The 26,803-nt window shown below is 47.9% G+C and overlaps 1 protein-coding gene across 1 annotated transcript in view; it reads right to left on the bottom strand.

Moving 5' to 3' along the window:
- Nucleotides 1–26,803, bottom strand: part of ZFAT (zinc finger and AT-hook domain containing) — a 145,011-nt gene that overhangs the window by 82,263 nt on the left and 35,945 nt on the right. The window contains 3 exon segments of the mRNA XM_060243200.1: nucleotides 6,433–6,665; nucleotides 10,429–11,858; nucleotides 19,619–19,772. Coding sequence (XP_060099183.1) covers nucleotides 6,433–6,665; nucleotides 10,429–11,858; nucleotides 19,619–19,772 — 1,817 coding nt within the window.

The following is a 26,803-nucleotide window of genomic DNA, read 5'->3' as shown; positions in this document are numbered from 1 at the left end:
AACAGAGTGGAGCAAATTAATGGGGTGGGGGAAGCTCTTGGATACCTAATAGAATATCTGAAGACTGCAGTTTATGAATAATATTGGGGAGGGGGGATTGTACGTCCAAAAGCTGCAGGTGCATTGACCGCTCAAAACTGGGGTGTTCCCAAGAGAAGAAGATGATATTGGATTTATATCCCGCCCTCCACTCCGAAGAGTCTCAGAGCGGCTCACAATCTCCTTTACCTTCCTCCCCCACAACAGACACCCTGTGAGGTAGACGAAGATATTGGATTTATATCCCGCCCTCCACTCCGAAGAGTCTCAGAGCGGCTCACAATCTCCTTTACCTTCCTCCCCCACAACAGACACCCTGGGAGGTGGGTGGGGCTGGAGAGGGCTCTCACAGCAGCTGCCCTTTCAAGGACAACCTCTGCCAGAGCTATGGCTGACCCAAGGCCATTCCAGCAGGTGCAAGTGGAGGAGTGGGGAATCAAACCCGGTTCTCCCAGATAAGAGTCCGCACACTTAACCACTACACCAAACTGGCTCTGTGGAAGGTTTCTTCCCAATCAGTGGAGGGTTTCTGTATAGCAGGGAAGACTATGGATTCTTAGAGGCAAATTCCAGAAGGATAACCCAACTTAGTCCATTCTTGTAAAAAACAAAACAAAATCTAAGTCCAAGAGCCCCCTGACACCTTAGCCACAACCTTTCCTGTAAAAGAATGTGCTCCCTTGGCCACTGGTGTACCTCCTGATGGTGGCTGGGGGAGGCAGGGTTGGCCACTGTGTGACACAGAGTGTTGGACTGGATGGGCCACTGGCCTGACCCAACATGGCTTCTCTTAGGTTCTTACGAGAGTCAAAGCTCCCTTTGTCAGACAAAAGGATTATTCCTCATATCTTCAGGCGTAAACCCTGAAAACCTTCTTGGTCTCTGAGATGTTATTGGACTCAAATCTAGCTCTGCTGAGGAAATAGACTCTGCTGGTAGTAGAAGTGGTAGTGGAAACGAAGAAGAGGAGGAGGAGAAGGAGATTGGATTTATACCCTGCCCTTTACTCAGAGTTCCAGAGCGGCTTACAATCTCCTTGCCTTCCACTCCCCACTACAATCGCGCTGTGAGGTAGGTGGGGCTGAGAGAGCTCTGAGAGAGCTGTGACTGGCACAAGGTCACCCAGCAGGTTTGATGTGGAGGAGGAGTGGGGAATCAAACCTGATTCTCCCAGTTAGAGTTCACCGTTCTTAGCCACTATACCAAGCTGGCTCGTGCCAAACACAAGCTCATGCAGAACACAAAAGTGCTGGGTTTTTACCAGCCAGAGCACACTTTGCCATTTTATGCTTGTTCGTGTGACCCACATCACATATTGCAGTCGTAAGTGGGTCGGGGGGGAATCAGACAGGGAAACGATTTAAAAGCAAAGGGTATCATCGTGGTAGTTTTCTGCCAGAATCTGTACACAGCGCTGGATTTTAAATAGCAGGATGGAGAAGTGGAGTGAAAGAGTGGTGGTGCAGGGTTGCCAACTCCAGGTTATGAAATTCCTGGAGATTTGGGGGTGAATAAAGGGGAGGACCGAGACCTGAGTACGTCACAGACTCCACCCTCCAAAGCATCCATTTTCTCCAAAAGAAATGATCTCTGTAGTCTAGACCCCAGATGTAATTCTGGGAGATCCTCAGACCTCACAAGGAAGCTGGCGTCTTTATGATGGTGAGAAGCTGGTGGGGACATCTCTCCATACGAACATATGAAACATATGAAATTGCCTTATACTGAATCAGACTCTTGGTCCATCAAAGCCAGTATTGTCTATTCAGACTGGCAGCGGCTCTCCAGGGGTCTCAAGTTGAGGTTTTTCATGCCTATTTCCCTGGACCCTTTTTAGTTGGAGATGCCGAGGATTGAACCTGGGACCTTCTGCTTACCAAGCAGATGCTCCACCACTGAGCCACCGTCTCTTTCAGTAACAGAGGTTTTGTGGCTTCATCCTCTTTCCTCCCCATGGCAGTTCTAGAAATCTTCCCCCTTCCTTTCAGTCGTTTTTTAAATCAGATAAAAAGCTATAGGTAACTTTTTTTTATGTACACAAACACACGCAGAACGCGGCACCTTTCAAGAAATCAAATAATGCAAATAAGGGTTGAAAATATGACCCAAAAACGAGCTGAGACTTCTTCCCCAGTAAATCCTTCTCCAGATGAAGCAAAATAATAACGCTAATAAAAATAAGGCAATGGAAAGTATATTTATAGAAGGAACCCTTCCTTAGGCTTTACGTTTCCCTGTTGCTGCCCTACTCCAAGTAGGAGGTGAACTATTCTGTCCTTTACTAACTCGTTTCAACGAATTTTGACTGCTGGAGGCATTGGCTAAGAACCTGCCATCTGTCAGCCTCCCGAACATTAGAAAACATTTAGGAGGGTCACGTTTGGCACTCTAGTGGAGGAGAATGCATGTATCAGTGAGAGAGATGCTTTTCGGAGAAATGGTGCAGAAAGTGACAGCCCCAGATCAAAGGAGGAGGAGGAAAACCTTGACGGCTCTACATGAAGAAAGGAAGGCAAAGCTTTAATCTGTCTCACTGAAAAGCCCCGGAAGAAGGATCGATCCTAAAAAGCACCAACTGAAATACAGAACACAACCAATTAAGGGAAAACAATCCCAAAATTGGCTTAATCCCAGTCCAAGCTGGTAGATACCGTACTAGTTCCAAGAGAGAGCATCTTGGATCTCAAAGCAGAAGAAGATATTGGATTTATACCCTGCTCTTCACTCTGAATCTCAGAGTCTCAGAGTGGCTCACAATCTCCTTTACATTCCTCCCACAACAGACACCCTATGAGGTGGGTGGGGGCTGAGAGAGCTCTCACAGAAGCTGCCCTTTCAAGGACAACCTCTGCCAGAGCTATGGCTGACCCAAGGCCATTCCAGCAGCTGCAAGTGCAGGAATGGGGAATCAAACCCAGATCTCTCAGATAAAGAGTCTGCGCACTTAACCACTACACCAAAGGGAACAAACTAGAAAGGAAAGGGAAAAGAATGTGCCAGTTGTCTCCGGGCTGTTTTTCATACCCACCTGGAGCAGCTGGTGCCCTACCTCCAGTAGTCTCTACAGGCCAGATCTCAGCCACAGAAAAAAATCATACACAGTTGGTTACATCTTCAAACTCTTTAGTCAAGCTTTTCCATAAGGCAGGGTCTTCAGGTCAGAACACGGCACTCCCTTTCCTGGTTACTTCCTGTTCCTTCTCTAGACCGTACTGACAGTCTTTCCTTCCTGCACACGTCCCTCTCATGCCATGCACTGTCCAATTCCTCTCTATGGCCACCCTTAAATCTTTCCCCAGCTTGTGTGTCAGAGCTGCGGGGTGGAGCCTTCACTTTCCATGTGCCTGATTATCCCTCCAGCCCAGAGGTATACCTTCCCCAACCTGCGTAGCTCCAGCCCGATAGCTGGCCTCTCTCCAATCGATGCTCTTCCAGCCATACCCAAGCGATTAGTCAAAAGGTCTCTGGTTGCTCTCCCCAAGATTTGCCTAATAAGTGCAGTATTGCATTGTATTGCAATCCCCGCCCCCCCCGATTTCATGAACTGCCTTCAGAAGGTCTTTGGAAAGGTGGCATATAATGTCTAAATAAATAAAAACATGCAAAACCCCATCCAGAAAGAACCAAGTTCTACATCAGGGGTGTCGAACATGCAGTTCGGGGGCCGAATCAGGCCCTCGGAGGACTCCTATCAGGCCCCCCAGCAACTGGCTGTCATCTGCTTCCTTCTGCCTCTCTCTTGCTTCCTTCTGCATCACAGCTTGCTTTGCCAGGCTTGCTCAATCGCACAGGAGCTACAAAGCAAAACCTCAATTTTCTCCATTGGCTGAGGCTCCTCCCTTTAGGAGGAAGGGGGGAAATACAAAGAAAGCATCCTTAAGACCAATGAGTGCTAACGTTTTAAGGATGTTTAAAGTTTTTTTAAAATATATATATATTTGTGTTTGTCTGTGTTCTTTATAAAATTTATATCTCTGCTATTTAACCTTAAATAGGTACACGCATGGCCCGGCCTGACAATGGCCCAACCCAACATGGCCTGGCCCAAGAAGGTCTCATTTCAGGTTCAATCCCCGGCATCTCCAACTAAAAAGGGTCCAGGCAAATAGGTGTGAAAAACCTCAGCTGAGACCCTGGAGAGCCACTGCCAGTCTGAGTAAACAATACTGACTTGATGGACTGAGGGTCTGATTCAGTATAAGACAGTTTCATATGTTCATTTATGTCCGATCCAGCCCTCATGAGTTCAACACCCCTGTTCTACATAATCATTAGCAGGGCTTTTTTTGAAGCAGGAACTCCTTTGTATATTAGGGACATGCCCCTGATGTAGCCAATCCTCCTGGAGCTTACGGCAGGCCCTGTACTAAGAGCTCTGTAAGCTCCAAGAGGATTAGCTACATCAGGGGCGTGTGACCTAATAAGCAAAGGAGTTCCTGCTACAAAAAAAGCCCTGACCATTAGCATCCACCTGCCCCAGGCAAACCAGATTCTTTCAGTCCCATCAATCAAAGCAGCTCATTTGATGGGTACATGTTTGCGGCTCTGACCAGGAGCTCTAAGGTTTGCAGAAATCCCAAGGAAACAATATGCAAGAACCAGGTTTGATTACAAAGGGATTTTAATAAGCAGTGGTCAAGCTTATAGGGAATAGCAGGCTAAGCTCCCAACTGCTGGGTCTTGAGCGAAACTTAGCCAGACACATTGAAACTTTGCCAGACCTCAAGATGAGATGCACAGCTAAAATTAAGCATTGTATACCCTAAGGGCTGTCTACAGATCAATAAATCATTAATCAGGCTATCCCAAACATTGAGAAGAGCAGGGCCATCTCTGGTGTCTAGTATTGAGAGGAAACTGAATGTAAGAGTTGCTCACAAGGATGCGAGAGAGAAGAATATTCTCTTGGGAGCCATCCAACTGCTGTCCCTTCACAGAACTCAAGGTAATTAAAGGCCAAGCACCAGCTTGTAACAAAGATGGTGTTACAAAGGCTACAGGGTCATAGAGGGCCTTTTCAGTGGCAGCCCCAAAATTATGGAACAATTTCCCCAGGGAGGTGCAGCTGTCTCCCTTGCTCTCAATCTTTAGGAGGCAGTTGAAGATGGGTTTATTTAGAGCCAATTTTGGTTAACTTTACTAGCAGTCTTAAAACAATGATTTTAAATTTGGGGGGGGGGTTTAATGGAATTTCTATATTTTATTTTATGTAGTTCATAATATTACAAGGTGCTCTGAAGTCCATATAGAAGAAAGATAGATAATAAACATTTTAAATGTAATGTTAAAGAGTTTTATGGAATTTTATATTAATATTAGTCTTTCAGATTATGCAATCATGTCTTGTGATCGTGATTATTGGTTTTCCTACTTGTTGTTAGTCTACTTTGGATTTAAATTATTTGTAATCTGTTTTGTATTTACTGTCATCTTGAGCTTAAGACCCTTGGTCAAAGAAGCTAACGAAGAAAAGGAAAAGGAACGTTTTAAACGAATAAAATAAATACATAATTCCTGTGCAGTCAGGCTTCAAATGGGGCCCAATGCAGAGAGGACAAACCACTGAAGAAAGCATTCCATTATAAATGGAGGAAACAACAAACTGGAGAATTTTGGGAAGCAGCTGACATTGGAATCTGCACATGTGGTCAAGAACAACAGAGGGATTTTTCACGGTTTGTAAACTCTCCCTGCAGAGAACGCAGAAATGACAGTCTTTACACCAGGGGTGTCGAACTCATTTGTTATGAGGGCCGGATCTGACATAAATGAGACTTTGCTCAGCCGGGCTATGTTGGGTTGGACCAAGCCATGTTGGGCCGGGCCTTGTGTGTACCTATTTAAGATCAGGCAGCAGAGATATAAACTTTATAAAGGACACAAACACAAATATATATATTTTTTAAAAACTTAAAACATGCTTAAAACGTTAGCACTCGTTGGTCTTAAAGGTGCTTTCTTTGTATTTCTCCCATGGGATCCAGGGAACTGGGCAAAGGAAGCTCCAGCTCTTTCCTTCCTTCCCCAGGGAACTGGTGGGGAAGGAGCCTCAGCCAATAGAAGGAAGAGAGGCTTGGCTTAGGAGCTTTGCTGTGCGATTGAGAAAGACTGGAAAAACAAGTTCTGCCTTCCCTCCCTCCCTTCCTCCCCAAGGGAGGAGCCTCAGCCAATGGAGAAAATAGAGGTTTTGCTCTGTAGCTCCTGTGCAATTGAGCAAACCTTGCAAAGCAAGCGGTGATACAGAAGGAAGCAAGAGAGAGGGCGAAGGAAGCAGATGACAGTCAGTTGCTCAGGGGCCTGATAGGAGCCTTCTGGGGGCCTGATTCAGCCCTCAGACTGTGAGTTTGACACCCCTGCTTTAAATGGTACAGACTGCTCAGAAGTCAGACTTACCATCTCTGTATGAACTTTCAGGTGTGCCTGGAGCTTGTATTTATCGGGGGTGGAATAGTCACAGTCTTTGGTGGGACACTTCAGCAAAATGTTACTGTGCTTCTGGACGACGTGTCTTTTAAGGCAGTTCTTGGTGATGGAAGAATAGTTGCACTGAGAGCAGTAGTAGAGGTGCTCGCGAGTGTGCGTGCGGACGTGCATGTCGTAATGCACCTGGTACCAAAACAGCTTGCCTGAAAAGAGCAATTTCGCAACACAGAAACAGCATCAGTTGATATATCCAATGGCACATTCAGATGTCTCATTTAACCATGGTTAAGGAAAAACATGCACAATCCATTCCTTATGCTGACAACTCCTTATGGAGTTGAACACTAATTCCCAGTACCTGCAATGTACAAATGCAAGTGCGTGGATGAACTGGAGAGCCAGTTTGGTGTAGAGGTTAAGTGTGCACTCTTATCTGGGAGAACCGGGTTTGATTCCCCACTCCTCCACTTGCACCTGCTGGAATGGCCTTGAGTTAGCCATAGCTCTTGTAGGAGTTGTCCTTGAAAGGGCAGCTTCTGGGAGAGCTCTCTCACTGACCTCACAAGGTGTCTGTTATGGAGGAAGAAGATTTAGGAGATTGTAAGCCACTCTGAGTCTCTGATTCAGAGAGGAGGGTGGGGTATAAATCTGCAGTCGTCTTCTTCTTCATCATCCCTTTACTAATTGGGATCCTAAGCAAGGGTTTAAACCAGGCTTAGAATCCTGTTTAGTAAGGATGGGGTGACATTAACTGACTAACCCACGTATCTTGGAGTTGTATGTCACAGGAAAAAGGTTAATTTTCAATCACAATTCTTGGTGCAAGAACCTTATATATCCCCCCCCCATGACATCATTTGTGGGGAACACCTGGAAATTATATAGGGCGCCTCTAGGAATTGCAACAAACTCTATTGTAAATTCACAGAGTTTCGGCAATTCCTAGAGCTACCTTCTGTAACTTCCGGGTTTCCCCTGCAAGTGATGTAGTGTTATACATGACTCTGCCTCCCCCCACCCCCGCCACAACTGCTTGGAGCAGCAGAAGGCAAAGCTGAATGCGAGGGATCCTCTGCTACCCTAGAGCAAGATAAGATGCTATGATAAGACTCGACCCTGAAAATGTTCTTCATTAAGCCTAATCTCTGATGGGAGCTATCCCTGGAACAGACCTGCCTTGCCTTTTATGCAAATGACTCCTGGAAGCAGGCAAGAAGATAGCTGACATAGCAGGGCCTAAGCAACAATACCGCTTCACGCCTTTCAGAGCTTATAGCAATCAAGGGGTGAATAACAATTGTTTCGGATATATGCTTGGCTCCTGCAAATGCAGCCGGAAAGCACCTCTCTTGCGACACTGCCTTAATTGGAATCTCCAAAAAGAGAGCGACCTTACCAGGGCACAGTTTAACAGGCGATCCTTTCACAAGCAGCGCTCCTGATGAAAAATCTCTTTGAAAGGTATTTCACTAATTGAATCGCTCTTAATGGAGGCAGCCCCGATGAAATGCAATTTTCAGGAAGCACTTCAAATGGGAGGCGTTATTAGCAGAGCCAGTGACCCCAGATCATTGCCTAGGGCAACACGGCGGGGAGTCGGAGGAAGTCAAGCTATCGCGGCCGAGGGAGGAGGCGAGGAGCACAGCGTCCAGATCACGAGAAGTGATGGTATCGCTTTGCTCTGCTCTGGTGAGACCTCACCTGGAGGACTGTGTTCAGTTTTGGGCACCACATTTCAAGAAGGATTTAGACAAGCCTGAACGGGTCCAGAGGAGGGCGACGAAGATGGTGAGGGGTCTGGAGACCAAGTCCTATGAGGAAAGGTTGAAGGAGCTGGGAATGTTTAGCCTGGAGAGGAGGCGGCTGAGAGGTGATATGATCACCATCTTCAAGTACTTGAAGGGCTGTCCTCTAGAGGATGGAGTGGAATTGTTTTCTGTTGCCCCAGAAGGTAGAACAAGAACCAGCGGGTTGAAATTAAATCAAAAGAGTTTCCGGCTCAACATTAGGAAGAACTTCCTGACCATTAGACCATTATATGCGTGTGTGTGTGTTTGCCTAGTGGGCAGCCGGCCCTGATACTGAGCTAACTGCAGTGTTCGAAGAATGTGCGTCAAATGGGCATGACAGCTTGGAGGAGAAGAGGGGGTACACACCTCATACTGAAAAGAAAGAAGCTAAAGGGGGGGGGGGTCCTTATAACTATACAGATATGCACGGAAACAGGCAATGGGGAAGCATACAAAACAGGCACAGTGGGAGCCCCTTACACTTTGAAAGCTCAAGGCTCCATTCCTGCCTGTCATGACCTAAGCGGATGAAGCTTCTACATTGATGGTGCTGCACTGAGGGCTGCCAAGTACTAAAAAGACCCGGGGGTCAAAGTGGGAAAAACTGGAGTACTTTGCCTAGACCAGGGATAGCCAAAGTGCGGCTCAGGAGCCACGTGTGGCTCTCAAAGCCCCCACCACCCTGTCGGCTGGCTTGGAGAAGGCGTTTCTCTCTTTAAATCACTTCTCCAAGCCAAGGCAGCCTGCTGCTTTCTTTCCAAGTAGCTTTCTGCTTTCTTTCCACATCTCCCTCCCCCATCTATTTTCCTTCCTGCCTGCCTTGCAGCTCTCAAACATCTGATGTTTATGTCTTGCTGCTCTCAAACATCTGACATTTATCCCGTGTGGCTCTTAAGTTAAGCAAGTTTGACCACGCCTGGCCTAGACATTCCTCCACGTGGTCTTTCTGTGCTCTTTCATCTGGCAAACCAATGCATAAATTCCGCTGTTTGTAGACACTCACGGGGGACAGAGTATGGATATGAACACTGGGACTTTCTAGGAACTCAAAATCTGCTGGATCCAGTGATGTTCTAGTGAGATTTCACTAGCTCCTCCCATAACAGCACAAGAAGAGCTCTGCTGGATCAGACCAACGGTCCATCTAGTCCATCATGACTGTTACACACAGTGGCCAACCGGTTACTCTAGAGCAGCATTTCCCATTTGCAGGGCTGTGACCCGGTACTGGACCACACAAGCCTCGATGCCAGGTTGCCAGAGGCGGCCCAACAGCCCCCTCCCCCCTCTCTGTTTATCTTTGGCGCTGCATGCCGTGCCACGCTCCAGCCCCTGCCCCCCACACCACTGGCCAGAAGCCCTCCCTCGTCCCTCTCTGATGTTCAGAAACATCAGAGAAGGATGGTGGAAACCCCTGGTCGGCGCGCAGTGTCTGTATCACTCCCTGATCATCCTCCACCTGGACCACGGGGAAAGAACTGGGCCACGGAGTGGGGGGCGAAGGTTTGGGAAACGCTGGTCTAGAGGGTTAATGAACAGGGCACAGAGGCCAAGACCGCTCTCCCCAAAATGTTGCCTTCCATCACCAGTATTCAGAAATTCACAGTCTCTGAATATGGCGGTTCCCTTTAGCCATGATGACTAGTAGCCACTGACGGATGTATCTTCCATGAATCCATCTAATCCATTATGAAAGCCATCTACATTCACGGCCATCAACACCTAGACTGGCAGTGAACGCCACAATTTAATCACTCATTAAGTAAGATTTTGGTCTGTTCTGAAGCTATTGCCCATCAACAGGTGCCCTTGTGGTCTAATACCATGGGAGGAGAGGAGGGATAAAAAGAAGAGCTGATTTTTATACCCTGCTTTTCTCTACCCTAAGGAATCTCAAAGTGTCTTACAATATATTCCCTTCCCCTCCCAAAAACAGGCACCTTGTGAGGGAGATTGGGCTAGGAGAGTTCTGAGTGAGGAAATCAAACCCAGTTCTCCAGGTTAGAGTTTACTGCACTTAACCACTACACCATATTGGCTTTCTCCCATTTTCTTTACCCAGAAAGAAGTTTTCTTTACCCAGAATCCCATGTGGTTGGCCCTAGGAGGAGCAAGGCTTAGACTCCTGGGGTGGCGTCTATTACCCCCTTGCTCCAAAGTTAGGCATATTCCTTACCGCAATATTCACATTCCAAGTCTCCATAGACCTTCCTGATCTTCTCGCACAAGGTCGTGTTCATTTGTCTTTTCTGCATACTATCCAGAATCTGCATAAAAGCTGCAGCTCCAGTACGATGATCTGAAGATGTGAGAGAATCAGCATTCTCACCACTGGCTGCGTTTGATTCCGGAAGAGGAAGTGGCGTCAAGGGGTCCGCATTTTCCGTCATTAGTGTGTTATCTCCCTGCTCTGGAGGACCAGAAGATTGGCTGTTTTCTGAAGGATCAGGTATGCACTGGGGATCTTGGGCATCCCTGTTAACACTGGAGCTTTCGTCTCCGGGGAGCTGAATGGCTTTACACTTTACGTCTAGCGAGTGATCATGAGAGGTTTCCTCTTCCTGTCCTGGAGAAGACTTTTCTTCTGAAGAAGAACTTTTCAGAAGAAAGTCACCTGAAGCACTGTGCGGGCTCCCATCTTGGGGCTGGGATTTGGTTAACGGCTGGTAAAGAGGATCTATAGCACTTGGAACGGGAAGCTCTAGCGGAGCGGCAGTTAAATTGTCCCCGGAGCTATCTCGCTGGCTTCCCTCGAGGCTGTCCGATTCACCAGCGCAAACAGTTTTCTTCGGTATACAAAGCGCCTTGGAGTTTAAGAGCGAGAGTTCAGCAGCCGTCTGAGACAGCTGTTCACCAAGGGCTTCTTGTTGGATATCCCCACCCGGCTCCAGCAAGCAAAAGCTCTGATTGATGGAACTGTTAAAAACAGACGACTCGGACAAATCCCCGTGCGCTTCTTTGATGTGCGAGCGGAGCCGGATGGAGCTGACAAATTTCTTGGAGCACTCGGAACAGACGTACACAAAGGGATGCTTGCGGACGTGAAGCTCCAGTGCCTGGTACTTGGTGGCTCCGTGGCCGCACAGCTCACAAGCGAAAGGCCTCTCGTCTCCATGAACGAGCATGTGCCTGTCACGATCCAGTTCGTTTTTGAACTTGCGCTCGCAGATGTGGCAGTCGTACAGCAGCTGCCTCTTGCCTTCACGGGTCATCAAGCGAAGCTCGTCAAACACGTCCTTCACTTTTTTGTCAAGCAGATCGTGGGCTTCCTTGATATGCTTGATCAGGTTCTTGACGTCCGAGTACTTCTTCTTGCAGAAGCGGCAGTGCTGCTTGATCTTCTTGTGGACTCTCTCCACGTGGACCTTCAGGTGGCCTTTGCTCAGGCAAGTGAAAGGGCAGTAGTCGCAGCCAAATTTCTCTCCCGTGTGCTTCCGCAGGTGGACGTTCAGGTTGGCTTTGATGGCGCTGGCATAGCTGCAGAACGAGCATTTGTAGGGCTTCTCGTTGGTGTGGATCCTCAAGTGGGCCTGAAGGGAGTGCTTGAATTTGAACACTTTGTTGCAGTATTCACACGTAAAAATTTTTAACTGAGTTGCACCTAGCCTAAAAGGGAGGGGAGGACAGAATCAAAAAGTAAATCCTTAACACTACTATGGCAGGTAGGCACTAGCCCAGGGGTCCCCAACACAGTGCCCGTGGGCACCAGGACACTTGCCAACACCTTTTCTGGCATACACCAAGTTTTTTGAAAGTGGCAGTGCCAGACGTAACCACTGGAAACTTGACGGACAGTGCATTTTTTTTAAAGCTGCATTGGCAGAAGCTACCACCATAGTACATGGATCTTCACTTGTATGACTGGAGGTAAGAAGTTGATATTGCATTTATATCCCACCCTCCACTCCAAATCTCAAAAGTGGCTCACAATCTCCTTTATCTTCTTCCTGCACAACAGACAGCCTGTGAGGTGGGTGGGGCTGAGAGAGCTCTCCACAGAAGCTGCCCTTTCAAGGACAGCTCTGCAAGAGCCATGGCTGATCCAAGGACATTCCACAGCAGTTGCAAGTGGAGGAGTGGGGAATCAAACCCGGTTCTCCCAGATAAGAACTGCAGATTTATACCCTACCCTTCTCTCTGAATCAGAGACTCAGAGCGGCTCACAATCTCCTTTATCTTCTTCCCCCGCAACAGACACCCTGTGAGGTGGGTGGGGCTGAGAGGGCTCTCCTAGCAGCTGCCCTTTCAAGGACAACTTCTGCCAGAGCTATGGCTAATGCAAGGCCATTCCAGCAGGTGCAAGTGGAGGAGTGGGGAATCAAACCCGGTTCTCCTAGATAAGAGTCTGCACACTTAACCATTACACCAAACTGGCTAAGACAACCATTCTGCGGCTCTTCCACCTCTTGCGGCAGCCAGTTTGCAGCTCTTGCCTTTGCAAAACAACTGTTTTGGGGCTCAGCAAAGGCAAACATTTTTGGCTCCACCTTCCTATGGCAGCCATTTTCTGCCTATGCTATCATGCTGCGTCAGAATTCCAAAGGTGCTCACAGGCTCAAAAAGGCTGGGGATCCCTATAGTATCAGATTAATGGCAATCAGTGTTCCCTCTAAGCTGAGTCAGCGTGAGATAGCTCAAAGATTTTTAGCCTCCAGCTCACCCATTTTTGTCTTCGCTCTGGAAGGAGGACCCCACAGCAGCCTAATTCATGCAGCAGCTCACCACTTTAACGCCATTAGCTCACAAAACAGAATTTTTGCTCACAAGACTCTGCGGCTTAGAGGGAACATTGATGGTGATACCGTAGCTTGCTCTGGTTTTATAAATGCCCCTGCCAATCTCCACTGGGACCATGCTTCCGAAACTCCGTATCAATGGGTAGGGAGATGGGAACGTCACTTTCCTTCCAGTGTGACTCTCTACTTTATTTATTTATTATTTATTTATTTTTCACATTTATACCCCACCCTCCCCTCCGAAGCAGGCTCGGGGCCGCTATCAACATTAAATATCCACAAGAAAACAATAAAACCGTAAAGCAATAAAAACAATTACAGTAAGATCAATTAAAATTAACAATTACACTTTAAATATTGAACACGTTTTAAAAACAGTTTTGGTGCTAAGCTCCATACCATGATGTTAAGCAGCTCTGTACTTTAGCTGAAGGCCATTCGAAAAAGTGTTGTTTGACAAGCCTTGCGGAATTGGGCAAGGTCCCGCAAGGCTCTAACGTCATCAGGGAGTTGGTTCCACCAGTGGGGGGCAGCAACAGAGAAGGCTCGTTCTCTGGTAGCCTTCAATCTCGCCTCCCTCGGCCCGGGGATTTCTAATAGATTTTGTGATCCAGATCTCAGTACCCTCTGGGGAATATGTGGGAAGAGACAGTCCCTAAGGTAGACAGGACCTCGGCCATATAGGGCTTTAAAGGTAATAACCAGCACCTTGTAGCGAATCCAGAATACTATTGGCAGCCAGTGCAGTCTCCGCAACCCCGGCTGCACACGATCCCAAATAGAGAGACCAGTAACAGCCCGGCTGCAGCATTCTGCACCATCTGCAGCTTCCAGATTCAAGACATGGGCAGCCCCATGTAGAGGGCATTCCAGTAGTCTAGTCTCGAGGTGACCGTAGCATGAATCACTGTTGCTAAGTCGCTGTGCTCTAGGAAGGGTGCCAGCTGTCGTGCCCGCCTAAGATGGAAAAAGGCGGATCTCGCAGTGGCTGCTATCTGGGCCTCCATAGCCAATGTGGGCTCCAGTAGCACTCCCAAGCTTTTGACTTTAGGCACCGATATCAGTGGCGCCCCATCAAAGGCTGGTAAAGGGATTTCCCTTCCCAGGCCACCACGACTCAGACAAAGGACTTCTGTTTTCATTGGGTTCAGCTTCAGACGACTCAGCCTGAGCCACCCCGCCACGGCTTGTAACGCCGGGGCCAGTTTTTCTGGGGCGGAGGCAGGCCCATCATTGTACATCATCGGTACATCATTGTTAAAAGATATATTTACAGTCTTCCACTATGTATATCCACAAGCTGCTCGACAGCACAAAAAAACTGAATGCAATAAAACAACAGCAAAACATTACTAAAAATAACAGCAAGTAAAAAGATAACAACAACGAAGACAACTAACCACGGGGATTAATGATAATAAAATATTCTAAAACAATACAGGATCAAACCTTCTAAAAACCTTAAAGGCTTAAAAGGTGGCACTGTTATATAAAAAGCTGGGGCGACCGAAAATTTCATTTTCAAGATTTCCAGTCTGTTTGGGAAGGTTAAAAAAATTGACCGGCACTGAAAATATTGTACGTTTGGCATCAGAACAGCCTCTGTGAGGAGGGAATCCCTGAACCTGGATGCCACTACTGATAAGGCCCTGTTTCTGGTGCTCATTCGCTGCGTCTCTGGCAGTGGGAACATACAGCCTCCAATAATGATCTCAGACAGCCAGGTAACTTCATCCAGAAGACGACAACCAATCCTCTGCTTACCCTAGGCCCAGAATGCGTAGACCTTCACAGGTAAATAACCTGCACTCTGAATTATGCCCTAAAGTGAACCAGCTGCCGATGGAAAGGTTTTCCAATTGGCAAGATGTGGTACCTTGTACCTGCCTGCTGTTGCCTTTCTGAACGCAGGAAGCTGTCTTGTACTGAATCAGACCGTTGGCGCAGCAAGGTCAACATGATCTACTCGTGACTGGCAGCAGATCCCCAGGGTCTCAGACAGAGATCTTTCACATCTCCTACTACTACCAGATCCATAGCTGGAAGATGCGCTACTGCTGAGCCACAGAAAGTAGTTGCAGCTGCCGAGCCATCTTCATCGACAGCCGTGGTGTCAGTGCCGGATTAAACCCTGCGGAGGCCCCTAGGCAGTCAAAATCTCGGGGGGGGGCCCCTCGCAAATTATCTCAGAGTCTGAGCTCCGGCCCACTGTCCCTGCTGCAGCCTGCAGGCCCCTTCTCAAAAGCCTTTGGCAAAGCTGCGGGGGAGAGGCAGAGAGAGGCAAACTGGGCGACAACGCCGGCAGCAGCCTCACCAGACAAGTCGGGCAAAGAGCGGCTCAGTTGCTGGCTGCTCCTGCAGGCTGGGAGGGCTTGTAAGCAGAGGGGAAATGGAGGGAGGGAAGCCAGCCCGGGATCCCTAAAAGCATGGGGGCCCACAGGCCAGTGCCTATTTGGCCTAATAGTTAATCTAGCCCTGCCTGGTGTGTCCAGTTCTAGGCCAAAGTTAGGAAAGAACGCCTTCTGCTGTGACAAGGCAACGGCAGGGCTTTCCACCACTTCCAGAAGGAGCTTGGCTTTCCTTTCGTTTTTTTTTAAAAGAACAATAATTGGAATATTAAATGAAATCCTGAAAATCTCCACAGCTCTTTAATAAAAGCGAGCTTTCAGGTTTCGAGGTTTAAAGCAGTTTTTGTTTACGCAATTCTAAGCTCCTTCGCGCTTTCCCCCAAGCTCACAAAAAGCCAGTGCTGCGCTGTGCTTTGATGAGCAGTTCCCAATTAGCAGTGTCCAGGCCCCACCGATTACTGCAGTTTGAAGCAACAGTGGGGGGTAAATAAAGGGGGCGGGAAGCAGCCTTGTGCGCTCACCAGAAGTTGATACGGGAAGTGACAAGAGTGGCTCTAAAAATTTACTCTGTGGTAAAACCAAAGTTTCCAGTGATTCCTAGAGTGACCCTCGTTACCTCCTGCATCAACATGAGGCTGTATTTTTAAAAATTCTACTGCGAAGCTAGGTCTCCCTCCCCGACCGTCCACCTGGGCCTGAAAACCTGCAGGAGGGTTGGTGGCGGCGGCGGCAGCATCCCAGGAGAAAAATTTAAAAGAAAAACAAGGCTTCATCTACTTACAGAAAGTTCTTATCATAGAGTTTCTAGTGATTCCTAGAGCTACCCCTTTGTCACTTCCAGGTGGCTCTAGAAATCACCGGGACCTCTATGGTAAGAACTTCCTGTACGTATACAAGGTCTTCTTTTTCTTATTAATTTCCTCCCACCGTTTCCAATGGAAGCAGACCCACCGTGGGCTTGGCAGCCTTATCAGCAGGCAACTCTAGATCCAGCCTCCACTCACGGATAATAATGAGCCAACCACTATCTTTCAGCCTGACCGACCGTATTAGGGTAACATTTTGAGCATAAAATGGAGAAAAATGGTATGTTTGCTGCCCTTCGTTCTTTAAAGGAAGGGAAGATTTAAAAATGTGATAAGTAGACTGGTAAATAAAAGAAAAACAAGGCTTCATCTACTTACAGAAACTTCTTACCATAGAGTCTGTAGTGATTCCTAGAGCTACCCCTTTGTCACTTCCAGGTGGCTCTAGAAATCACCGGGACCTCTATGGTAAGAACTTCCTGTACGTATACAAGGTCTTCTTTTTCTTATTAATTTCCTCCCACCGTTTCCAGTGGAAGCAGACCCACCATGGGCTTGACAGCCTTACCAGCAGGCAACTCTAGATCCAGCCCCCACTCACAGATGGCAGTGAGCCAATCACTATCTTTCAACCTAACCTACCATATTAGGGTAGCATTTTGAGCATAAAATGGAGAAAAAGGGAACGTTTGCTGCCCTGTGTTCTTTAAAGAAAGGGAAGATAAAAAATGTGATAAGCAGACCGGTTACTAAGGAACATCTCCCAACTGCAGTCCAGTCAGTAATCGGACGCAGTACTACAGTGGAGAGGGATGGTGGCTCAGTGGTAGAGCATCTGCTTGGTAAGCAGAACGTCCCAGGTTCAATCCCTGGCATCTCCAACTAAAAAGGGGTCCAGGCAAATAGGCGTGAAAAACCTCAGCTTGAAACCCTGGAGAGCAGCTGCCAGTCTGAGTAGACAATACTGACTGATGCACTGAGGGTCTGATTCAGTAGAAGGCAGCTTCAGGGGAGGGATGGTGGCTCACTGGTAGAGCATCTGCTAGGTAAGCAGAAGGTCCCAGGTTCAATCCCTGGCATCTCCAACGAAAAAGGGTCCAGGCAAATAGGTGTGAAAAATCTCAGCTTGAGACCCTGGAGAGCCACTGCCAGTCTGAGTAGACAATACTGTCTTTGATGGACTGAGTGTCTGATTCAGTAGAAGGCAGCTTCATCTACGATGGCCTGTGGAGAAGGATAGTGTGTGGATTGGGGATGGTCTGTGGAGCAGAGGTAAAACATCTGCTTGGCAGGTAGAGGGTCCTAAATTCAATCCCCAGCATCTCCAATTTAAAAGGATGAGATAGTAGATGAGGTGAAAGACCTCTACCAGATACCCTGGAGAGCTGCTGCCTGTCTGAGTAGACAATACTGACCTTGATGGACCAAAAGTCTGATTACGTATAAGGCAGCTTCGTGTGTGTGTGTGTACACAGTGGAAATCATGAGCAGCTGCATCAATAGCGCTTCACTCAGTAAAAGTCTTTGTTGGGTTTGGCTGGGAGCAGCTTGCTGCAAACTAGCAGATGCGCCAAGAAGGCCCACAGGGATTTTCTTAGGCCCTGCGCTAAAGCCACTTATGGCTGACTGATCCTTCCTGGGTCAGCTAAATCCAAATTCTGAGCATTCTACTGATGCTGCTGGATGAAGATTGGCTTGCTCCCTTTCCCTCCTGCCCTGAACTCCCTTTCTCCTGCTTGCTGCCTCTTTATCCTCTACCATATGAACATATGAAGCTGCCTTATACCGAATCAGACCCTCGGTCCATCAAAGTCAGCATTGTCTACTCAGGCTAGCAATGACTCTCCAGGGTCTCAAGCTGAGGTTTTTCACGCCTACTTACCTGGCCCCTTCTTAGTTGGAAATGCCGGGGATTGAACCTGGGACCTTCTGCTTACCAAGCAGATGCTCTACCACTGAGCCACCATCCCTCTACCTGCAGGCTAGATCACACACGCATAGTGCCGCCTTATACTCAAAGCTTTTTTTGTAGCAGGAACTACTTTGCATATTAGGCCACATACCCCTGATGTAGCCAATCCTCCAAGGGCTTACAGGCCTCTTCTTACAGGGCCTACTGTAAGCTGCAGGAGGATTGGCTACATCAGGGGTGTGTGGCCTTATATGCAAAGGAGCTCCTGCTGCAAAAAAAGCCCTGCTTACACTCAATCAGACTGTTGATCCATTAAGGTTAGTACAGTCTATTAGACCGGCAGTGGCTTTCCAGGGTCCCAGAGAGAGATCTTACCACCTGATGTTTTTATCAGGCGATATCGAAGACTGAACCTGGGACCTTCTGCATGCCATGCGGATGCATGCCAAGCGGAACAGTCTCCTGGAAGACACCAGGGCCCTGCGAGATCTTTTATAGTTCTGCAGGGCCTGTAAAGAAGAGTTGTTCCTCCAGGCTTTTGCTTGAGGACAGCGATGGTTGCTGGGTTGGCACCCCTACCAAAGCAAATTGAACATATGAAGCTGCCTTATACTGAATCAGACCCTTGGTCCATCAAAGTCAGTATTGTCTACTCGGACTGGCAGCGGCTCTCCAGGGTCTCAAGCTGAGGTTTTTCACACCTATTTGCCTGGACCCTTTTTTGGAGATGCCAGGGATTGAACCTGGGACCTTCTGCTTCCCAAGCAGATGCTTTACCACTGAGCCACCAGCCCTCCCCAATTTGATTGGTAGCAAGTTACAACATATGTCAATAGGGTTGAAATTTATTTTTAGTTAACTGATTTGATGATTTGTATCTTACTGTTGCACACCACCACACACTAAAGAGCCCCGTGGTGCAGAGTGGTAAAGCTGCAGTACTGCAGTCGGAGCCCTCTGCTCACGACCTGAGTTTGATCCCATCAGAAGCTGGGTTCAGGCAGCCGTCATGAGGTTGACTCAGCCTCCCATCCTTTCGAGGTCGGTAAAATGAGTACCCAGCTTGCGGAGGAGAAAGTGTAGATGACTGGGGAAGCCAATGGCAAACCACCCCGTAAAAAGCCTGCCATGAAAACGTTGTGAAAACATCAGAAATGACTGGTGCTTGCACAGGGGACCTTTCCTTTTCCTTAAATTCAGGTAGCCGGCTCGAGGTTGACTCAGCCTTCCATCCTTCCGAGGTCGGTCAAATGAGTCCCCAGCTTGCTGGGGGGAAAGTGTAGATGACTGGGGAAGGCAATGGCAAACCACCCGGTAAAAAAAAGTCTGCCGTGAAAACGTTGTGAAAGCAATGTCACCCCAGAGTCGGAAACGACTGGTGCTTGCACAGGGGACCACCTTTACCTTTATGCCACCTAGAGCCTGGTGTCAGGATGAAGCAGTTAATAAACCCAATAAATAAATAAATAATCTTTCTACTGCCCAATTCACTTCAGCTGGTTTTTGGTTGTGCAAGCCAGTGGAATTTATTTTTTCAAAAAACCCCAAAACCCAAGACTCTTACCTGCTGGATTTCATCGGCTGCTCATAGGGGGTTTGCTGAATGGCATATTCCTGATACCCTCTTCTCTGCAACGAGTCTAATGCTGACGTCTCCAGATTGGCCGCTGGTTCGGTTTCTGGAGCAGCAGCCTCAACTGGGACTATCTTCGTGGCTCCTGTGAGAAGAACACCCAAACACACAAATTATCAAAAGTGACTGGTAACAATGAACGTGCGATATTGGCTGTTGGAAATGCTGCCTGACTAAGGGCTGAATAAATACGTGCAACTGAATAATAGTGATTTCATCTATAATCAGTTATGAGTAAATATCCTATGAGCAGGGATAAGAACATAAGAGAAGCCATGTTGGATTAGGCCAATGGCCCATCCAGTCCAACACTCTGTGTCACATAAGAACATAAGAGAAGCCATGTTGGATCAGGCCAATGGCTCATCCAGTCCAACATTCTGTGTCACACAGTGGCAAAAAAAAAACCCAGGTTCCATCAGGAGGTCCATCAGTGGGGCCAGGACACTAGAAATCCTCCCACTTTGCCCCTCCCTAAGCACCAAGAATACAGAGCATCACTGCCCCAGACAGAGTTCCAAGAATACGCTGTGGCTAATAGCCACTGATGGACCTCTGCTCCAGATGTTTCTCCAATCACCTCTTGCAGCTGGCTATCCTTGTAGCTGCCACCACCTCCTGTGGCAGTAAATTCCATGTGTTAATCACCCTTTGGGTGAAGAAGTACTTCCTTTTCTCCGTTTTAACCCGACTGCTCAGCAATTTCATTGAATGCCCATGAGTTCTTGTATTGTGAGAAAGGGAGAAAAGTCCTTCATTCTCTACTTTCTCTATCCCATACATGACCATGTAAACCTCTCTCATGTCACCACTCAGTCGACGTTTCTCCAAGCTAAAGAGTCCCAAGTGCATTAACCCTTCTTTATAGGGAAAGTGTTCCAACCCTTTAGTCATTCTAGTTGCCCTTTTCTGGACTTTTTTCCAGTACTATATCTTTTTTGAGATGTGGTCACCAGAACTGTACACAGTGCTCCACGTGAGGCCACACCATCCATTAATACAGGGGCATTATACAGGATGGACCTCTAGCCCTTCTTCTTCCCTTCCTGTGGTTTCTTCTTTCTCCCTGCCCCCCGAAATCTGCCCCTCGAGATTCAAGAAGCTGTCAGGGAAAGAATAGAGTGCAGTGTGAAAGGTGGCAGGTGAAGGGGAAACTGGCTCAAGCCACCCCTTGTTGTTCAGGCTCTCTGGGGAGCCCACCCAGATTGGAAGCCAGAATGGAGGGAGCGATTTCTGCCACTTCTTCCGACTTAGTTGCAGCTCCCTGTGCTGCATTGCACCTCGTTCCTGAGGTCAGAAGCATGTTTTAGGGGGAGAAGGAGAGGCTGCAGGGGAAAAGAAATGATCCAGGAGTTCCTTTCATCCATAATTCATAGTATTCAGTCCAGTGTTTAAGGGAGGGAGGGAGAGAAAGAGAGAGAGAGAGAGATTTTTAAAGTAGCTCTCAAAAACACAGTGCTTCTAAAGGTCACTCTTACAGCCTTAACTAAGAATGGAAGTGTGTGTTACAAGGGAAACATGAGTTTGCCTGTCCCATCCTGCCCGAGTAATGCTACTGCAGGGTCCAGGAAGGCATTTGCAGAGGGAAACTGGCAGCCAAGAAGGGGCCCGTAATCCTGTCTCCATCTGCAGATTCTCCCCTGCAAAAACCATCCCGGTCTTCTTAAGCCTCTGGACTCTGAAACCACTGACAAGCAGGGCTGGGTGGAAACTTGCCTCAGAAACGACAAGGAGGAAGAGGAAGAAGAAGAACAAGAACAACGTCATGAAATACCAAGACCAACAAACAGAGCTAGAGTGGCCTCTGGGAGCAGGTGTCCATCATGCCAGTTGTCACTGGAGCCCTTGGAGCAGTGCCTAGAAGTCTCAAGAAACACCTGGACCTTTTGGGCAGTGAAGACTAAGACCAGCTCAGCTCCAGAAGACAGTGTTGTTTGGGACAGCAAGAATCCTGTGAAGATACATCTGCAATTCCCAAGAACGTGGCTAGATGTCGAACTGTAGAACACCAATGACCCGTCAAATATTTGACTGTGACAATTCATAGCAACAACAGTGATATGTGTTTTTGTAGAACTTTAGGTGTTCATAATCCTGGATATGCAATCCTTGCAGCACATTATCCCCATATTGCAGACGGAAGGGTTGAGGGAGAGCGCACGTTTTGTCAAAGGCCTAGACTTGAGTTCATGGCAGAGGCAAGATTTGAACCAGGGACTCCCAGATCACAGCTCATCTCTCTTTTCAGTCAGCTAAACCACTTCCCCCACCCCACCATCGCCTACTGCAAACAGCGGATTAGGGAACACACATTTGCCAAGATAACAATGCATTTCTACCCTAAGTAAGAGCTTACTTGGTTCCATCGGCGACAGGTTTGTTTAAGTTTAAAAGCTTCCCCCCCTCTTTAGCTCCTGATGGATTATATCGAGGCTGCCTCACATTTCAATCTGTGGCATTGGGGGCTTATCTAGAAAGGCCACGACGGTTTGCTTTCCTTTATGCCGAAAGAAATGGCTCATCAAATGGAATAAACAGGACAATTATGAATGCACCATGACACAGAGAGAGAGAAAATATAGCTGGCAAAGCAAGATAAAGCTCATAGCGAAGCTAGAAGCAAGGGAGGGGGGGAGGAGAGTGCTTCTCTCCCTATTTGTGTGCTGGCCCCTCCTTTTTTTTGTTCCTTCTGCTTTTCTCCCTCTCTCTCTCTCTGTATATATATGTAAATGCTACACACACCTTTTTAAAATACACGTACATTTGAGTACAGCTAGGTTTGGATCCAGTTGCCCCTCGGAGACCAGCAACACTGCTTCATTGTTTCTGACGAAGGAGCTTTGACTCTTAAGAGCTTATGCCGGAGGTGGCCAAACTTGCTTAACGTAAGAGCCACACGGAATAATCGTCAGACGTTTGAAGAAGAAGGCGACATTGGATTTATATTCTGCCCTCCACAAGAGCCTCAGAGTGGCTCACAATCTCCTTTATCGTCCTCCCCCACAACAGACACCCTGTGAGGTAGGTGGGGCTGAGAGAGCTCTCCCAGAAGTTGCCCTTTCAAGGACAACCTCTGCCAGAGCTATGGCTGACCCAAGGCCATTCCAGCAGCTGCAAGTGGAGGAGTGGGGAATCAAACCCGGTTCTCCCAGATAAGAGTCTGCGCACTTAACCACTACAGGGGAAGAAGGTCTATGAGAGCTATGGCTGACCCAATGCCATTCCAGCAGCTGCAAGTGGAGGAATGGGGAATCAAACCTGCTTCTCCCAGATAAGAGTCTGCACACTTAATCACTACACCAAATTGGCTCTCTTGAGAACTGCAAGACATGAACGTCAGACGTTTGCGAGCTGCAAGACATGAACGTCAGATGCTGGCTGGAGGGGAGGAAGGGAGGAAAAAACAGATGGGGCCAACTGCAGCTACATAGTCACCACCGGTTTGAATGAGATACTAAATATTTTATCACAATCGTCAGTTCCCTTGGTTCATTTGCATCTCCATGATCAATGTATGGACTGATCAAACCCCGAGCATCAGAATTTTGTGTGCGTGACAGTTTACTTATATTAAAAAGCCATGCGAGACCACACATTCTACAGTTTGCTTTCTTTAGTGTATTAGGGAGGGAGAAGTGGAAAGAAAGCAAATTTAACTTTAAATTTATTCTCCAAGCCACCAGCTGGCTTGGCCTGGAGAAGTGATTTAAAGAGACAAATGTCTTCTCCAAGCTGGCCAACAGGGCAGTGGAGGCTATGAGAGCCACACACAATATGCGTGGAAGAGCCACACTTTGGCCACCCCTGGTATAACTCATGCAAATATATTGTTATATTTTGCAACTAAATGTGATAAAGAAGATATATGACTTGAAGTCACCATAAATATGATTCCTTATGCCTATATCACAGATTCCTTGTTTATGCCTATACACAATACCTATGTCTTTGCTGTGTACACTATCTTTGTTCCTTTAATTCAGGGATGGCCAAACTGCAGCTCGGGAGCCACATGTGGCTCTTTCACACATATTGTGTGGTTCTCAAAGCCCTCACCACTCCATTGGCCAGCTTGGAGAAAGCATTTAAAGTTGTTTTCTTACCCCCTCCCTCCCTTCTATTTTCCTTTCTTCCTTCCTGGAAAACTGGGCTAAAACCAATAAAATGAATTTTAACAGGGATAAATGTAAAGTTCTGCATTTAGGTAGGAAAAATCCAATGCATGGTTATACAATGGGGAAGACTTGTCTAAGCAGTAGTATGTGTGAAAAGGATCTAGGGGTCTTAGTGAACCATATGCTGAACGTGAGTCAACAGTGTGATGTGGTGGCTAAAAAGACAAATGCAATTTTGGGCTGTATCAACAGAAGTCTAGTGTCCAGATCACGTGATGTGATGGTATCGCTTTACTCTGCTCTGGTAAGACCTCACCTGGAGCATTGTGTTCAGTTTTGGGCACCACATTTTAAGAAGGATCTAGAAAAGCTGAAACGGGTCCAGAGGAGGGCAACGAAGATGGTGAGGGGTCTGGAGAGCAAGTCCTATGAAGAAAGGTTGAAGGAGTTGGGCATGTTTAGCCTGGAGAGGAGGAGGCTGAGAGGTGATATGATCACCATCTTCAAGTCCTTGAAGGATGGGGTGGAATTGTTTTCTGTGGCCCCAGATGGTAGGATCAGAACCAATGGGTTGAAATTAAATCAAAAGAGTTTCCGGCTCAACATTAAGAAGAACTTCCTGACTGTTAGAGCAGTTCCAAACAGAGGCTAGATGGCCATCTGACTGCAATGAAGATCCTGTGAATTTAGGGGGAGGTATTTGTGAGTTTCCTGCATTGTGCAGGGGGTTGGACTAGATGACCCTGGAGGTCCCTTCCAACTCTATGATTTTATGATTCTCTATGATTCTATGATTCCTTCCTTCCCTGCTTTGGGGCTCCCAAACCCCTGACATTCAAACATCTGACGTTTATTCTTGGTGGCTCTTACATTAAGCAAGTTTGGCTACCCTGGCTCTAATTGAAAAGAAGCTTTCATGGCCTCTTCTGTGAGCGTTCTGTTACAGAACAAGTGGGGAAAAAATAAGAGGACTTCGGCGAAGTACATACTGCTCAGATGAAATTTTGCTGCAGTACTTTAGAGCATAATAAAAACCCTGTAGCTTAAAAATAAACCAAAATAAAATATGAACTGGCTTTTACCAAAGAACTAGCTTCATGAAAGGGAGGAAAATACATCACACGGGCCAACAGCAAACGGCATAAAGTATTACCTCCCCATCTTGTAAAGTCTTCATCGAAAGGGAGTTACTTAAAAAATGTTATTTGGGGGCATGGTAGCGGAGATGAGGAAGAGTGGCCTAAGGTCTCCAAGCACATCAAAAAGACCAAATGAGGGGTGAGAGAGACAGTCCATGGCTGCTGTACTCTTGCTCTATGAAATATGCAACAAGGCTTGCAGAAGCTGAGGTTATTCGTAGCTCCTGCTTCCACTGACTTGGAATACAGGACATCAAACCATCCGCTGGAGATTCAACACTGCACATAGTTGGGAGCCAGAGGGGAGAAGGTGCCCCCTCCGCCTCTGATGTAGTTTCAAAGACCTAACGATGTACCAAGGGCTGTGGGAAGAAGCTCTTGTCCTACCAGGAGGCAATGTCAAGGGGAGGCCTCGGCCTCTCTGCCCTCTTGCTGGTCCTCCGTAGCCACATGGAAAGGAGGCTGGACTGGACTGCCACTCCCTCACTTCCGTAACCCCCAAGCCCCTCTTATTATTTTATTATGTATTGACTGTAGGGTTGCCAAAACCCCTGCAGCCTCTGGCAGGGACTGTTTTCGCATGCACGGCTCAATGACATCACTCACAAGTGACGACATCACGCCAGTGACATCACGCGCTGGCCATTCTAGGAGCTACCGGGGAAACTCTTATGGTTTTCCTGGACGCTCTAGCAATTTGGGAGGGAAAACTCTATGGTACCATAGAGTTTTCCCTCTCAAATTGCTAGAGCATCTTGGGAAACCATAGAGTTTCCCCGGAAGCTCCTAGAGTGGCCAGCGCACGACATCGCCCACGTGATGACATCACTTGCAAGTGACGTCATTGTGCTGGCAATGTCAGGGGAGGATCCCCCCCGCCAGCCCAATGTGGTCCGGAGAGTTGGGAACCTCTGGGACGGGGGAAACCCCATCCGGCCTGGGAACTTGGCAGCGCTAATTGACTGCTTCTGTCGTTCTGCTGGCATTTTTCCACTCCTGGGCCTGGCCTTCTTGTCTGGCTTTTGAGTTAGGTGCCAAAAGGAGGACCTCAACTGTGGCATGATGTCGCCCTGCAACATCCAAGCTGATTGTTGAGTTCTGGGGCTCTGCAGAGTGCAGATCAGTGCACACAAGAAGGCGCGTTGTGGCAGATGCTCATGCCACTGCTTCTGGGATAAACTCCAGAGGAGATCCTGAGATCTTTGGAGAGATGGCAGGATTAAAATGTGATACATAGACTGTATTTTACATCAGTGGTCCCCAACCTTCTTGGTACCGGGGACTGGCACCAGGGCTGGCCCACCTATCGCAGCCCCAGGGCCGGCATGGTAGGGGTACTAAATTCGGCCTTACCCCTTGGCGCTGCGCAGCCTTGCCGGTCTGCCCCCCCCCCCCCGAGCCGTGCAGCTGTGCAGCCTTGCCCCCTCCCCTCATGGCACCACGCAGCCTTGCCACCCCCCTTCATGGCTCCTCCTCCACCTTCCGTTGTTACAATTTTAAGGCTGGGAAAGGGGCAGTGAAGCAGCGCCTTCCCCGGCAAGGGCAGTGCCACTTCTTCAGTGGGTCACCCGCCGCTGCTGCAGAGGTATTCGTCTGATCAGCGGCGGAGAGGTGTTAGCCTTTAAAGAGCTGGGGAAGGCGGTGCTTCACGTCCCCTTTCCCAGCCTTAAAATTGTAACAACAGAGGATGCAGGAGGCGCCGTGAGGGGGGAGCGAGGCTTCCGGTTGAGAACAGGCCGTGGCCTAGTACTGATCTGCGGCCCAGGGTTCGCCTGCTTATTTTTTTTTTTAAGACCTACAGTACTTCCACATTCAGAGGCACTAATCCCCTGAATATCAGTACTAGGAGGCAACATCAAGAG

Source organism: Heteronotia binoei, chromosome 7 (genome assembly GCF_032191835.1).
Source record: "Heteronotia binoei isolate CCM8104 ecotype False Entrance Well chromosome 7, APGP_CSIRO_Hbin_v1, whole genome shotgun sequence".
NCBI lineage: Eukaryota > Metazoa > Chordata > Lepidosauria > Squamata > Gekkonidae > Heteronotia > Heteronotia binoei.
Note: the sequence above shows the minus strand (reverse complement) of the source record. Positions and strands in the feature narration are given on the sequence as shown.